The sequence below is a fragment of the Petromyzon marinus genome, chromosome 38 (assembly GCF_048934315.1).
Source record: "Petromyzon marinus isolate PM22_M1 ecotype Great Lakes invasive population chromosome 38, UKy_Petmar_22M1.pri1.0, whole genome shotgun sequence".
Taxonomy (NCBI): Eukaryota; Metazoa; Chordata; class Hyperoartia; order Petromyzontiformes; family Petromyzontidae; genus Petromyzon; species Petromyzon marinus.
Genome location: NC_133704.1, coordinates 9,438,298 through 9,453,052, shown reverse-complemented (window position 1 = coordinate 9,453,052; position 14,755 = coordinate 9,438,298). Strand labels below are relative to the sequence as shown.

Here is a 14,755-nt window from a genome sequence, read left to right as displayed (position 1 = left end):
ATGTCCGACGTTTCGCTCCGTGTGCCGGGAGCTTCTTCGGGAACGAAACCCTTGAGGAACATCAGGCTGGCGTAGGCAACAAAAACGAAATCTGAGGAGTCCCGAGAGGCTTTAAAATTTCAGTTGCGGAAGAGGAAGCTCCCGGCACGCGCTTGGTGAGCGAAACGTCGGGGCGTCGTGCAGATCGACGCGCGGCACAACCGCGAAAAACCTACACGGTAGTCTCCTGAAAAAGGGTCGTCTCTCACGCACGCGGACTCGTGGCCCGAACGCAGAGCTCACCTTGACCTCGATGAAATCGGGATTTCCGAGAGCAACCAGGTTGGCGTACGCGGTGACCTCCTCCACGTTCCACGCCTTCACCAGCGTGAGACGGTACACGGTGCGCTGGCCCTGCAAAGGGGCACGCACGGCGACACGCATGGCGACACACACGGCGAAACGCACGGCGACACGCACAGCGACACGCACGGCGACACGCATGGCGACACGCACGGCGACACGCACGGCGACACGCACGGCGTCACGCATGGCGACACACACGGCGACACGCACGGCGACACGCACGGCGAAACGCATGGCGACACGCACGGCGACACGCACGGCGACACGCACGGCGAAACGCATGGCGACACGCACGGCGACACGCACGGCGACACGCACGGCGTCACTGCTGCCCGTCGCGACCGGCGCGTCCTGCGTGGAGTTTCACACCAGGCGGAGAATCGGTCGGTCTTGCGTCAGCATTTCAATGCACGAGGTTTAAAAGCCCCTTTGGCCACGCGCAAAATTTCCCACTGTGCTCTTTCAGAGGTGCCGCGATCACAAAAATCAGTTGCGTTATCTATTCATGAAGATGCCAACATCTTGTTGAAGTGCAATCTGTCCGCTGAGCGACGTTTAGAGCCCGCACATCCTGACCGGCGGCAGGCTTTCATGCTCATAAAAATATATAATTCAAGTTATGGGATGAAGATGAGAAACAAAGAAAACCTCTCGATCATGTAAGAGTCTCTGAAATGTTTGCCGCTGCGTGCTTTTCGAATTTTGTGTTTAAAGAGGCAGTGTTTTTCTCTTTGCACAGGGACCTTTTGCTGTGCACCGTACGATGCCCCCCCCACCCGCCCCCGCCCCCCCCGTGCACATCGTCAATAGTCAATTAAACATAACTGAACCCGAGTTTAATATCGGTAAAACAATCTCTGAACAGATGAAAAAACACGTAATTTCATGATCGCAATGTTGCCAAGACGTTCAGCTAAGACATCAACTTTGGAAACTGCACCCGTCCCCCGCCGCGAGTAAGCCCGTACACATTCACACCTTTACTATTTCCTCGTGTCGCTGCAGAACCTTGCCGCGAATAGTTAAATCAAACAACCCGCTGTTTGTGCGAGCCGTCAAAACCGTAACGTTTCATCGGGCAATTTCCATCCGAGGGCTGAGCGAGACGATGATCCGTCACCGCCGTGGTTATTTCCCTCCGAGGAGACTTCCGCTCGTTAAACGTGCACCCCCCCCCCCCCCCCAAGCCCATGCCCTCCTGCCATCGTGAGAACACGCCGTGTCGACGAGGGGACCCCGCGGCCCCAGTTCTCGCGGCACCGTCCCGCCAACTTCTTCCCAAGCCGCTCGCTCCTCACAGCTCCCCCCCCACCCCCCCCCCACCGTGCCCGTTCGTAGTTTAATCAACGGCGCCCTTGCGTCTCGTCCACAGCCAATCCGCTGCGCGAACAGTGATGGGGATTTGAAGGTGGGAAGATGAGGTCTCCGACACAACCGCCACGAATAATGGCCGGTAGTCAGAATACTTATTTATACTGGATGAATCCGATGAGCTGTGAAGCTATTTCTTCACAGATGTCCAGTCACAATGGGTCACAACGTTCCGACAAAAACATTGCACAAACACGAGAAGAGGGCAAAGCATCGGAAAGGTAAACAATCACTTAAAATATATATGCAAATTAAACTAAACAGGTACAGTCGACTTAGCTATTAACTTATTTTTCAGAAGCGACCAGGCCACAACTGATAGCTGAACAAAGTGGATCATCACGTGGAAATTGATAGCAGCCAAATACTCTAAATACACGTTGTTGATTCTAAATGTGGAGGGGGGAAAACCGGAGGGCCCGGAGAAAAATCCACGCGAGCACAGGGAGAGAAACTTGCAAACTCCAAATAAACAGGCATCGTCAGGATCGGGATCGAACCCATGCTCTCCTGTATAGCTGGCGAGGTAGTTAACATCTCCTAGCCACCGTGGCGCCCGTTTGAGTCTGAGGCCACGTTTTCTGTTTCGGGAGGCAGGACCCGAGACCAGGGTTGGGGGACTTCTGTTGTTGTAGATGTTTTACATAACACCTGTTAGATACTAACGTCTGCTAGATACTAACAACTGTTCATTACTTGCCAGCTTAAACAACCAAATTGAGAGTATCTCTGAAACAAAACCGATCTAACTTAAGACAACTGCTGTTGAATTCGAATCGAGATGTTGGATGATGGACAAGGGTGACCATCGTGGAGATGGTGCAAGGAGTAAAATTGATTGTGGGCATCTGAGAGCCATGATGTACGTATGTTGAACTTCTTTCAGAATGTACGTTGAACTTCTTTCGCCCGTTAAATAGCCAACCGTGCTAATCGGAGGTGTGGGAGGGAAGGAGAACAAACTCAACACAAGAAGCAGTTCTATAGATATTCGTTTTCAATCTAGACTTAAAACTGAAGAGCTCCAGTGGCTTCCTAATAATGGATGGCAACGTCATGGGAAGGCCTTTATTCAATAGTGGATATGATGATGGATTATAATCGATGACAGGTGACATATATCCGTTGACTGAAGATGACGATTATGAAGTTAAAATGTCTTCATGAGTGCTGAACGTACAGCCATATGTTCAAGATAAACTTTAATGACCATTGAAAACACTGTATTTAAATCAGTCACCTTTCACAATTTATATATGTGTTAGGGCAAATGTCGTTGCTTGTGTAAAAGTGTGAAAAGGTTACTAACAAGCTCTGGTATTCACGCACAATACAAGGTGCTCATTATAGACCAAGCCAACCTAAGGGAAACCCACACCCGGGTCAGAGAGCATTCACCACTGGTGTGAAAGGGAAGAAATTACCGAGTAGCTTTGACTGATAATGTGCACAAACCACTCTGGCAACTACCCATCACATTGGCCACTTACACATGTGACCAAATTTACATTTTATTTTGTGGAATTGCCTGAAATTGTTGATGCTGTTTTACTACAATCCAAATTTACATTGGCTGTTTCAGATATAACATTTAGTCACGAACGAATTTTACCAGTTTTACTTGTCACATTAGTCATATTGTTTTTTTTTTTGCGAATACTGCCAGTGGAGTTACAAATTAAATGTAGACACATGCATGCACGTGAGTGTTTAGGTACGTGTTACGTGTGTATGTGTGATGTACGTACAGTGAGGGAAAAAAAGTATTTGATCCCCTGCTGATTTTGTACGTTTGCCCACTGACAAAGAAATGATCAGTCTATAATTTTAATGGTAGGTTTATTTGAACAGTGAGAGACAGAAAAACAACAACAAAATCCAGAAAAACGCATGTCAAAAATGTTATAAATTGATTTGCATTTTAATGAGGGAAAAAAGTATTTGACCCCTCTGCAAAACATGACTTAGTACTTGGTGGCAAAACCCTTGTGGCAATCACAGAGGTCAGACGTTTCTTGTAGTTGGCCACCAGGTTTGCACACATCTCAGGAGGGATTTTGTCCCACTCCTCTTTGCAGATCTTCCTCAAGTCATTAAGGTTTCGAGGCTGACGTTAGGCAACTCGAACCTTCAACTCCCTCCACAAATTTTCTATGGAATTAAGGTCTGGAGACTGGCTAGGCCACTCCAGGACCTTAATGTGCTTCTTCTTGAGCCACTCCTTTGTTGCCTTGGCCGTGTGTTTTGGGTCATTGTCATGCTGGAATACCCATCCACGACCCATTTTCCATGCTCTGGCTGAGGGAAGGAGGTTCTTACCCAAGATTTGACGGTACATGGCCCCGTCCATCGTCCCTTTGATGCGGTGAAGTTGTCCTGTCCCCTTAGCAGAAAAACACCCCCAAAGCATAATGTTTCCACCTCCATGTTTGACGGTGGGCATGGTGTTCTTGGGGTCATAGGCAGCATTCCTCCTCCTCCAAACACGGCGAGTTGAGTTGATGCCGAAGAGCTTCATTTTGGTCTCATCTGACCACAACACTTTCACCCAGTTGTCCTCTGGATCATTCAGATGATCATTGGCAAACTTCAGACGGGCATGTATATGTGTTTTCTTGAGCAGGGGGACCTTGCGGGCGCTGCAAGATTTCAGTCCTTCACGGCGTAGTATGTTACAAGATCCTCCCGTGTAGTTCTGATTCCTCACCGTTCTCATGATCATTGCAACTCCACGAGGTGAGATCTTGCATGGAGCCCCAGGCCGAGGCAGATTGACGGTTCTTTTGTGTTTCTTCCATTTGCGAATAATCGCACCAACTGTTGTCACCTTCTCACCAAGCTGCTTGGCAATGGTCTTGTAGCCCATTCCAGCCTTGTGTAGGTCTACAATCTTGTCCCTGACATCCTTGGAGAGCTCTTTGGTCTTTGCCATGGTGGAGAGTTTGGAATCTGATTGATTAATTGCTTCTGTGGACAGGTGTCTTTTATACAGGTAACAAGCTGAGATTAGGAGCACTCCCTTTAAGAGTGTGCTCCTAATCTCAGCTCGTTACCTGTATAAAAGACACCTGGAAGCCAGAAATCTTTCTGATTGAGAGGGGGTCAAATACTTATTTCCCTCATTAAAATGCAAATCAATTTATAACATTTTTGACATGCGTTTTTCTGGATTTTGTTGTTGTTATTCTGTCTCTCACTGTCCAAATAAACCTACCATTAAAATTATAGACTGATCATTTCTTTGTCAGTGGGCAAACGTACAAAATCAGCAGGGGATCAAATACTTTTTTCCCTCACTGTACGTATGTATGAGTGTGTGTATCTGTGTGTGAGCTGAGTGGACTTGCTGATGACCGGTACCAGCGGTGTCAAGATCGGCCTCTGTGGAGGAGGCACATGAAGGACGCAACTGGGCAGTTGGAGGCAGTCGCCCTCCAGCAACAGCAACGGAGGGCGGAGGAGCGACGCTCACAACAAGGATCGGAGAAAGTTGGCACAGTAAGGGGCACAGGTGGTGCATCGGCCAGTCATCTCAGTCAGTCAACCCATGGCACCTGGGTCTGTCCCGTGACCTCCTGCCGGCAGGTGTTCAACACTTCACGTGGCCTCAAAGTGTACACAGCCTGGCACAAGCGCCACGGTGATGTTTCCGCCACTTAGTGGCGAATGGCGGTTGTTGCTGTGCGTGTGTTTGTGATGCGTGTCGACAAAACCAGACGCGAGCAAGAAAAGGCTACGAATCTCTCCCATCTGCTAAATCAGCCACAACAGGGCCCCCGTAAATGTACGCATTTACACCAAAGTGCAAAATTAACCCACACACACACACACTCAGCAATGCTCACGAAGAATAAGTGATTAAAAAAAAGTGCCACGATTTTAATTACGTTTAATTGCAAGCGGTTATATACATCTGTTAACTAAAAGTAGACCGCCCGTGGAGAATACGGCAGTTACGCACCGCATCAAAGATTTACAAAGCGTTTTGTCCATTGGGCATGAATTGATAAAAAAAAAAACATCGTCTTTGCATTCCCACAGTTTTTGCGGTTGTTGATGTACACGCAAGGCCATCCGTGCGGCACAATTAAGCACAGTGCCTATACGAGCAATAATCCAGCGCTGCGGCTTTATGCGGCAGCTCAAAAATCCAGGCCCAAACCGACCACACGAAGCGGCGGCAGCTGTTAAAGCGGGAGACGGTAAAACTTTGCCAGATTAACTCGGCATTTCTTTATCTGCTTGGAAAACGTGCGCGACTGCCGATATTATCCCTAGCAACTCGCTTTCTCCACTCAATTCCCGCGGCGGCGGCGGCGGCGGCGGCTGTTCACCCGGTCTCTCGTTATGAATCTCCGCATCACGTGGACGATCCTCGTCATCGCCTTCCCCTCCCCCCCCCCGCAACGTTTGCAGACGCTTAATAAAACTACACGTAACTTCAAAATATAACGTACTTGTTTTCCTTGTTGAATCAACGATGTATCGGGGAAAGAATCAGAATGAGAGAGTGAGAAAGGACGCGCTCACAGGAGGACACGGACATATTTGACGTCCAAGGGGAGAGTAAAAAGAAGATCTACGAGTGTGACCGATGATTTTCTCAGAAGAGGGTCCTCCGAGTGTGACCTTGCAATCTGGTTTTCACCGAGGAGGACAAAAGCAACGGGCTCGGGCTGAGACGTTTTGAGGACTGGCATCGCGGGACCGTGCAGTGGAACGGATCAACAAAATGGGGCCGTGCGGTGCCAAGCCAGGCCACGAGCAATACTCCTCCGCAGGAGCAGTCCATAGAAGAAGAAGGGAGCCACCAGGTGGATCTCCGCATGCGCGTCCTCTCCCTGCCACGCGTTGTCCCCACCGCCAACGGGACCAGCGCTCGTTGCCAGTGGGTAAAAATATAAGCACTCTTGGCTATTAACGTGATAACGGGACACCTTTAAAAAGTGATTTTTAAAGTCTACGCATTCATTAATGGGGCTTGGTACTCACGTTCAACGACGGCCCAAGAGATGTCCTAGGTGCGAATATACAAATAAGAGCTATGAAAAAAAGGGACGCCATGGTGGCCATGTTGCACGAGGCTTTTCTTCCTGGCAGCTGATTGAATAATGCAGGAGTGACGATGTAATCCCTAGCAACCACTGACGAGCGTGCTCAATTTTTGCAATCTCGCGAGGATGCGCACAAATACTCTGTGGCTCGATCTACGCAGGTTTCTGAGCCTTACGCTAGATCGCTTGTCGGGATGGGTTTAATGCGCATGACATTTTCTGTACTCAGGCCCATGGACTTGAAAATTTTTACTAAATCGCCCCCTGAGAAAAGTGGCATGCACGTGCACACAGGGCACAGTGCAGAGGGGAAGGGCTCCCAGCACAGTGCACCCAAGGCAGCCATTATCATCCATTCACACTTATATTCATATAGTAAATGGCCCGGCTTGGTACTGCATGTCAATTAACACGAACGCGCACTTTGGCAGGTACAGGTGAAAAGGACTTCGGACGAGGTAGAACCAGCCAAGCATCACAAAGTATAGCTCAACTTTATGGTTTATTTGCAGATAATGTGCAAACACACAGAGACCTTACAATTAGAGGCTTCACTCCAGAATGCGCCCCAAACTCTCTCTCTCTAGCCCCTTATATATCCTGTACCTCGCTTTTCTCGCAGGTTCTCCTCTTTCCTCCAATCCCCTTTCTCCTTTTTTCACCAGTTTTCAACCACCCCTTATTAGTTATTTTTACCTCCCCGCCTCTACCCTTTGCACCCGTCTGATTTGAATGCTTCCAATCAGATTGGTGTGTGGCGTCACCGATCAGGTCGGTTGTCAGTGGCTCCGCTACTTTTAAACTTGGCCCTGCTTGTTTAAGTCGTTAAGGCTGCCACACACACACAGACATCGGGTTGGCCACCACACATAACCCTTACACAGGGCTAAAAGGCAAAAGTGTGCAAATAGAACCAGACAAACATCGCACAGGTTTTCCGCCAAAAACCTGGCAATTTTAATTCGCCACACGCGGGCTAAAAATATTCCCACCAGCGTACCAATAGATGCACGCGCATCTATTCGTCTTGCGCGTGTGCACAGACGCGCACGCGCAAGACGCGCACACACGAATGGGCAGACACACACAACACACGCTCGGTTGCCCTCGAGCGCCCCCTCTTCCCCGGCATGGCGCAACAGGGATCCCAGTCAATGAAAGCCTTCTCGCTTGTGTGCTCGGCGACCGTGCGTGTCGACGGCGGTCCTTACGTAAACGCTGCTCCCGTTCAAAATTTTTTGTATCCAGACGGGTCAAACATGTGGGGCGTATCTCGTGGTGGCTGATCACACAAAGCCGCAGTTTTGACGGGGGCAGATTTGGCCAAACGTTTAAGTTGTGCGTGCACACATGCAGCAGCCCTGTGTGCATTCAAAGTCGACATTTTAATCTCAGTTTATAAATGTTTTTCATTCACCTGCATAATTTACAACAGGTGTTTTTTTTTCATGTTTGGTGCTTTCATGTCAATCAAATGTGGCTATATTCAATGCCAGCTACCCGTTGTGTGTTTCAAGAATAAATTGAGGTTAAAAACGCTTGAAAAAGTTGACGCAAACTGTGTTTTGGTCAACCTGTTTTGCCGTTTGTTTTCATCTGCATATTCATCACGGTTACGTCCCTCCAATGGTCGCAGAGCATTTTAATGATCACTTTATGCAGAGTAAAAAATATTTATCTTCGTGGCCATTTATGCTACATTGCAGGACATCTTCGAGCAAATAAAAAGAGCTGTTTTTTTTCCTGAAAAGTGTCATTTGCATTACATTCCGCATTGTAAAAGACATTTCCCTCTCAATGGTGGACATCCAATGTGGCAAGAGTCAGGAGCGGAAGGACAGTTTAAAAGGACCTTGAATCCAACGGCTCATCGCTCCTTGTTGGTATGTATATCGATCTTAAGAGAATTCCAAAAAAATTGACACCTTCAACGGAAAATAAATCAATAGAGGCAAGGCACAGGCTTGTTGTCCATCACCCGATTTTTGGGGCTATGGAGATTATACCGCAATGATCAGCTCTAATGCTGCGTGATCCGCTTATCAGGAGGTGGTGATCATCATTGGCCGCGTAGATTATTGGCTCGATTATTCCAATGGCGTGTGAAGAAGGCCTTGAATTGCTGCTGTACCAGGAAGGACAAAATGTGTAATCCTGGCTGCTCGCGTCGCAAGCAATCCAAAGTGGCAATTCACGATGCGATGTGAATATTACTACCGGCAACCAGACAGCCGTGTGGTGAGTAAACAAACAGATAGCTGTGGTGAGTAAACAAACAGATAGCTGTGTGGTGAGTAAACAACAGATAGCTGTGTGGTGAGTAAACAACAGATAGCTGTGTGGTGAGTAAACAACAGACAGCTGTGTGGTGAGTAAACAACAGACAGCTGTGGTGAGTAAACAACAGACAGCTGTGGTGAGTAAACAACAGACAGCTGTGTGGTGAGTAAACAACAGACAGCTGTGTGGTGAGTAAACAACAGATAGCTGTGTGGTGAGTAAACAACAGACAGCTGTGGTGAGTAAACAACAGACAGCTGTGTGGTGAGTAAACAACAGACAGCTGTGTGGTGAGTAAACAACAGACAGCTGTGTGGTGAGTAAACAACAGACAGCTGTGGTGAGTAAACAACAGACAGCTGTGTGGTGAGTAAACAACAGACAGCTGTGTGGTGAGTAAACAACAGACAGCTGTGTGGTGAGTAAACAACAGACAGCTGTGTGGTGAGTAAACAACAGACAGCTGTGGTGAGTAAACAACAAACAGCTGTGGTGAGTAAACAACAGACAGCTGTGTGGTGAGTAAACAACAGATAGCTGTATGGTGAGTAAACAACAGCCAGCTGTGGTGAGTAAACAACAGACAGCAGTGTGGTGAGTAAACAACAGACAGCTGTGTGGTGTGTAAACAACAGACAGCTGTGTGGTGAGTAAACAACAGACAGCTGTGGTGAGTAAACAACAGACAGCTGTGTGGTGAGTAAACAACAGACAGCTGTGTGGTGAGTAAACAACAGACAGCTGTGGTGAGTAAACAACAGACAGCTGTGTGGTGAGTAAACAACAGACAGCTGTGTGGTGAGTAAACAACAGACAGCTGTGTGGTGAGTAAACAACAGACAGCTGTGGTGAGTAAACAACAGACAGCTGTGTGGTGAGTAAACAACAGACAGCTGTGTGGTGAGTAAACAACAGACAGCTGTGTGGTGAGTAAACAACAGACAGCTGTGTGGTGAGTAAACAACAGACAGCTGTGTGGTGAGTAAACAACAAACAGCTGTGGTGAGTAAACAACAGACAGCTGTGTGGTGAGTAAACAACAGATAGCTGTGTGGTGAGTAAACAACAGACAGCTGTGGTGAGTAAACAACAGACAGCAGTGTGGTGAGTAAACAACAGACAGCTGTGTGGTGTGTAAACAACAGACAGCTGTGTGGTGAGTAAACAACAGACAGCTGTGGTGAGTAAACAACAGACAGCTGTGTGGTGAGTAAACAACAGACAGCTGTGGTGAGTAAACAACAGACAGCAGTGTGGTGAGTAAACAACAGACAGCTGTGTGGTGTGTAAACAACAGACAGCTGTGTGGTGAGTAAACAACAGACAGCTGTGGTGAGTAAACAACAGACAGCTGTGTGGTGAGTAAACAACAGACAGCTGTGGTGAGTAAACAACAGACAGCTGTGTGGTGAGTAAACAACAGACAGCTGTGTGGTGAGTAAACAACAGACAGCTGTGTGGTGAGTAAACAACAGACAGCTGTGTGGTGAGTAAACAACAGACAGCTGTGGTGAGTAAACAACAGACAGCTGTGTGGTGAGTAAACAACAGATAGCTGTGTAGTGAGTAAACAACAGACAGCTGTGGTGAGTAAACAACAGACAGCTGTGTGGTGTGTAAACAACAGACAGCTGTGTGGTGAGTAAACAACAGACAGCTGTGTGGTGTGTAAACAACAGACAGCTGTGTGGTGAGTAAACAACAGACAGCTGTGGTGAGTAAACAACAGACAGCTGTGTGGTGAGTAAACAACAGACAGCTGTGGTGAGTAAACAACAGACAGCTGTGTGGTGAGTAAACAACAGACAGCTGTGGTGAGTAAACAACAGACAGCTGTGTGGTGAGTAAACAACAGACAGCTGTGGTGAGTAAACAACAGACAGCTGTGTGGTGAGTAAACAACAGACAGCTGTGGTGAGTAAACAACAGACAGCTGTGGTGAGTAAACAACAGACAGCTGTGTGGTGAGTAAACAACAGACAGCTGTGTGGTGTGTAAACAACAGACAGCTGTGTGGTGAGTAAACAACAGACAGCTGTGGTGAGTAAACAACAGACAGCTGTGTGGTGAGTAAACAACAGACAGCTGTGGTGAGTAAACAACAGACAGCTGTGTGGTGAGTAAACAACAGACAGCTGTGGTGAGTAAACAACAGACAGCTGTGTGGTGAGTAAACAACAGACAGCTGTGGTGAGTAAACAACAGACAGCTGTGTGGTGAGTAAACAACAGAAGCTGTGGTGAGTAAACAACAGACAGCTGTGGTGAGTAAACACCAGACAGCTGTGTGGTGAGTAAACAACAGACAGCTGTGGTGAGTAAACAACCAGACAGCCCTGTAAACCAACCTTCTCCCCTGACCAGGTCTTAGTGTTCCTGCAGCGATCAAAAACTACGAAAAAAGATCACAAAAACCGCAAACACGCAGATACGGCTGGGCGAGAGGAGGGTAGCACTGACCATGAACCCAGGGAACCCGGCAGCAGCATCAGCAGCTCTCAGTGACTCACGTTCCTCCACTGAGAATCTTCAAGTGAGCACAACGAGAGCACGCTAACAGTCGCCGAGCGGGCAGTGTCGAGTCATGTGACTGTAATTGCATGAGTGCGACTGACTGTGGCCATTTGTTGTTCAGTTTCGATAAAGTTTTCATTCCTTATACGTCGCCCGCACGGAGGAGAGCGTGCATCATCCTTTCTGCGCCTGTCCATTCTTCAGTGAGGCCAATAAATGTCGCAAGGCCTCGACAGCTTTCACGCAAACCTCCCTGCGAGGGAGCTGCAAGGGCTGCTTCAGATATTCTCTCTTTGAAATGAAATCAACCCATAGTTTCTTACGTCACATCTAACACGACCTTGACAACGTCCATAAATACCCACCATACAGTCCTGAAGAGTGTTGATGACAGCGCTGCTATTGAGCACCTATCATGGTCAGAATTGTGCACGGGAAGGTGGTGTGGTTACACCACGCTTGGCCACCTTTGTATCCCTGGGGCTGACAAGTACCAGCGCTAATTCCTTTGTCAAGGGGTACCTCTGCGGATGTGTATACTTTAACTTAGCTATTTCAATGAGCCATTTCAATGCTAAATTATATGCTAATTCCTTTGTCAAGGCGCGTGGTCTTTTTCTTCTCACACAGCTTAAAGGTCGTGATCTAAGCGTGGCTTCTTCCACTCCAGCGCTGTCCTCCAGACAGTCTCGTCCCTTCACCTAATGAAGGCCGCTTGTGATGTGGCCGAAACGTCGTGATTTTTTGTTATTTTATTTTCACCTATGTGACTTTACCCAATAGAAGCAAAGAGTAAGTACCAGTTACTCATTTAAGACTGAGTCAATCTACGAAAGACAACGGGACAGGTTTAAGACACCACTTGCCACCGATTGTTTATCCACAGCTGGGAAATTAATCCAGGTCACCCGGTTGATGGCACAGTGAGTTAACCACTGCGCCACCATTCCCCCAATATTCATGAATTACCCGATTGTCTAATTGACCACTTTTGACATGCATCGACTCACGCAGTTTACATATATACGTTACCAGTGTGAAAAACGTGCATTTAAATTATTTACATTAATTGGCCGCGATACATTCCTGCATGATAAGCCACTTCAGTTTAACACGTAGGCTTTCGCGACCAATATTATCCATAAGGGTTTTTTTTCTGGGTTAGATCGCGTAAATATAAGTGTATTGCTAAACCAGCCCCCACCCGACACAGCCAATTAGTAAGGTTTGTCACGTAAACAAAACAAGCCAATTAGTTACTAGTACAGCACACCGTCGTTTTGAAGAGTAAACCCACAACAGTTACAATTCGAGTACGACGTTTCGCCAGTTGAGCTATGATGTGGCCAGGTCACTTCTGACAAAGAAGCTAACAGCTCAGTGGCCTTTACCTGGTCAAATAAAAAATATAGTTGAGTTTTGTTCGTATATTTTTTATTGATTTGTATCAGTAATGAAAACAGAGCCTGCGTGCGGTATGAGGGGACTAGTGGCCACGGGAGGTAATGACAGGGAAGTCAGCTTACAGTACGAATGCACAAGTGGCCACGGGAGGTAATGACGGGGGGGCATCAGTTGTGAGTGCGAAGGGACTGGTGGCTACGGGAAAGTTCGAGAAGGGAGCGTGGTCAGGCGACGGAAGAGGACGGTCGAGTCTGCCGGTGGAGCGAGCGTCCAGAGTCGGCTAGAATGATCGAGAAGAGAGGGGGGGGGGGCATGGCCTCGTGTTGGTATATAAGGGAGATGCGCGGGAGACTCAGGGCTGTTGCAGTGGGGGGTTTCCGCCTGATATCAAGTGAAAGTGTCTTCAATAAAGTGTGCCATCTCAAGAGAAGTGTGTCAAGTCGTCATTACATATGTATGGTGAACTTCTTAAGCCAACCGTAGTGTCTATACTTTCCTATACTTTGCATTCCTATCGTGTTTTTGAATTTTTCGGTGTAATATTCTGCCCCCCCCCCCCCCCCACCACTACTGGACATTTATGAAAAAGAGCTTCATGGCTCATCGGATTCCTCCAGTATAAATACATATTCTGATTCTGAAAAAAATACATTATGATTCACGAGTGTGAATCTGCGCGTGCGTTTAATGCCCCCTTCTCAAACACGCTGCTAACCTCTTGCGTCTATTACGCCAAGCGGTATTTTTTGACCACGTGCTCTGTCCCTTGTGCCCATAATGAAGCGGAGTCCTTCGAAAAGTGGCACAACTGGCACGCCGAAGGTTTCACCCCCCCCCCCCCCGTCACCTTCTTCCGACACACCTCCGACGGAAGGATCTGCCGCCCGTGTCAAGTGCGTCGCAATCTGTCTGCACGCGGCATCGTTTACACTGACACCAGCATTCCTCATTCACAGCTAAACGCGGGGATTATTCAAAAGTAAATCCCCAACAGCGCAAGTGGTTTTCGGAGGCGTTTAATCATCCGTGTCTGTGCCTCTGGCTCCTCTTTATTTCATGCGGGGGGGGGGGGAAACTATTTTAGATTAATTTGAACAGCAATGCATCTTGCAATGGCTTCATGAATCAGCAAATGAAAGACACCAAATGAACGTGGTTATGAGACACCGCCGCTTTGAAATGCTGTTCCAAAGGCTGGATTAAAAGCTGGCCTGCCTAGGATGACGGGGTTGAATGCATGCATGTATTCCTTGCGCACCGTACGGAACCAAGCGCCCTAATCGGAGGTATCCTTGTAAGGACATCAAACTAAACACAAAATGCAGTTCTAAAGAAATTAGTTTTCAATTTAGATTTAAAAGCGCATAGCTCCAGTGGCATTCCAGACGGCAAGCAGAAGCGCATTTGAAAGCGTGCAACGCAGTGACCGTCTTTGTTCGAGGGCCAGCCAAAAGCCGTTGCGAGGATCGAACAGAGATGGAGGAATTCAGTATCCGTGAATTCCTCACGACACACAGCAGCCGCGAGGAAGTCAAGAAAAAAAACAGCTTCAGCGAGCTGCCCGCAATGCGAATCATGACCACGTCCGTGTCTATCACACGGTTGCTCCCGTACGCATGTTTGTACGCATGTTGAACTTCATACATCCTGCTGCTCTAGAAAACATTACCGATCCGTTTATGAAATTCCATACAGTGGTCAAATCCATCCAATTGTTCCATTTATGACTGTCCATGACATTGCACTCACCCCGTCACTGCGTATCTGTAAAGAGGCACACGACGCACG

General features: G+C 47.8%; 1 protein-coding gene across 5 annotated transcripts in view; it reads right to left on the bottom strand.

Moving 5' to 3' along the window:
• TYW1B (tRNA-yW synthesizing protein 1 homolog B) overlaps positions 1–14,755 on the bottom strand; it is a 139,253-nt gene that overhangs the window by 61,694 nt on the left and 62,804 nt on the right. For 4 of the 5 annotated variants that reach the window (XM_076072640.1, XM_076072639.1, XM_076072641.1 and 1 more), the window contains one exon: positions 283–393. The exons of the other annotated variant lie outside the window; for it this stretch is intronic. In XM_076072640.1, the coding sequence (XP_075928755.1) occupies positions 283–393 (111 nt within the window). The remainder of the gene's footprint in view (positions 1–282; positions 394–14,755) is intronic. 5 annotated transcript variants of the gene reach the window in all.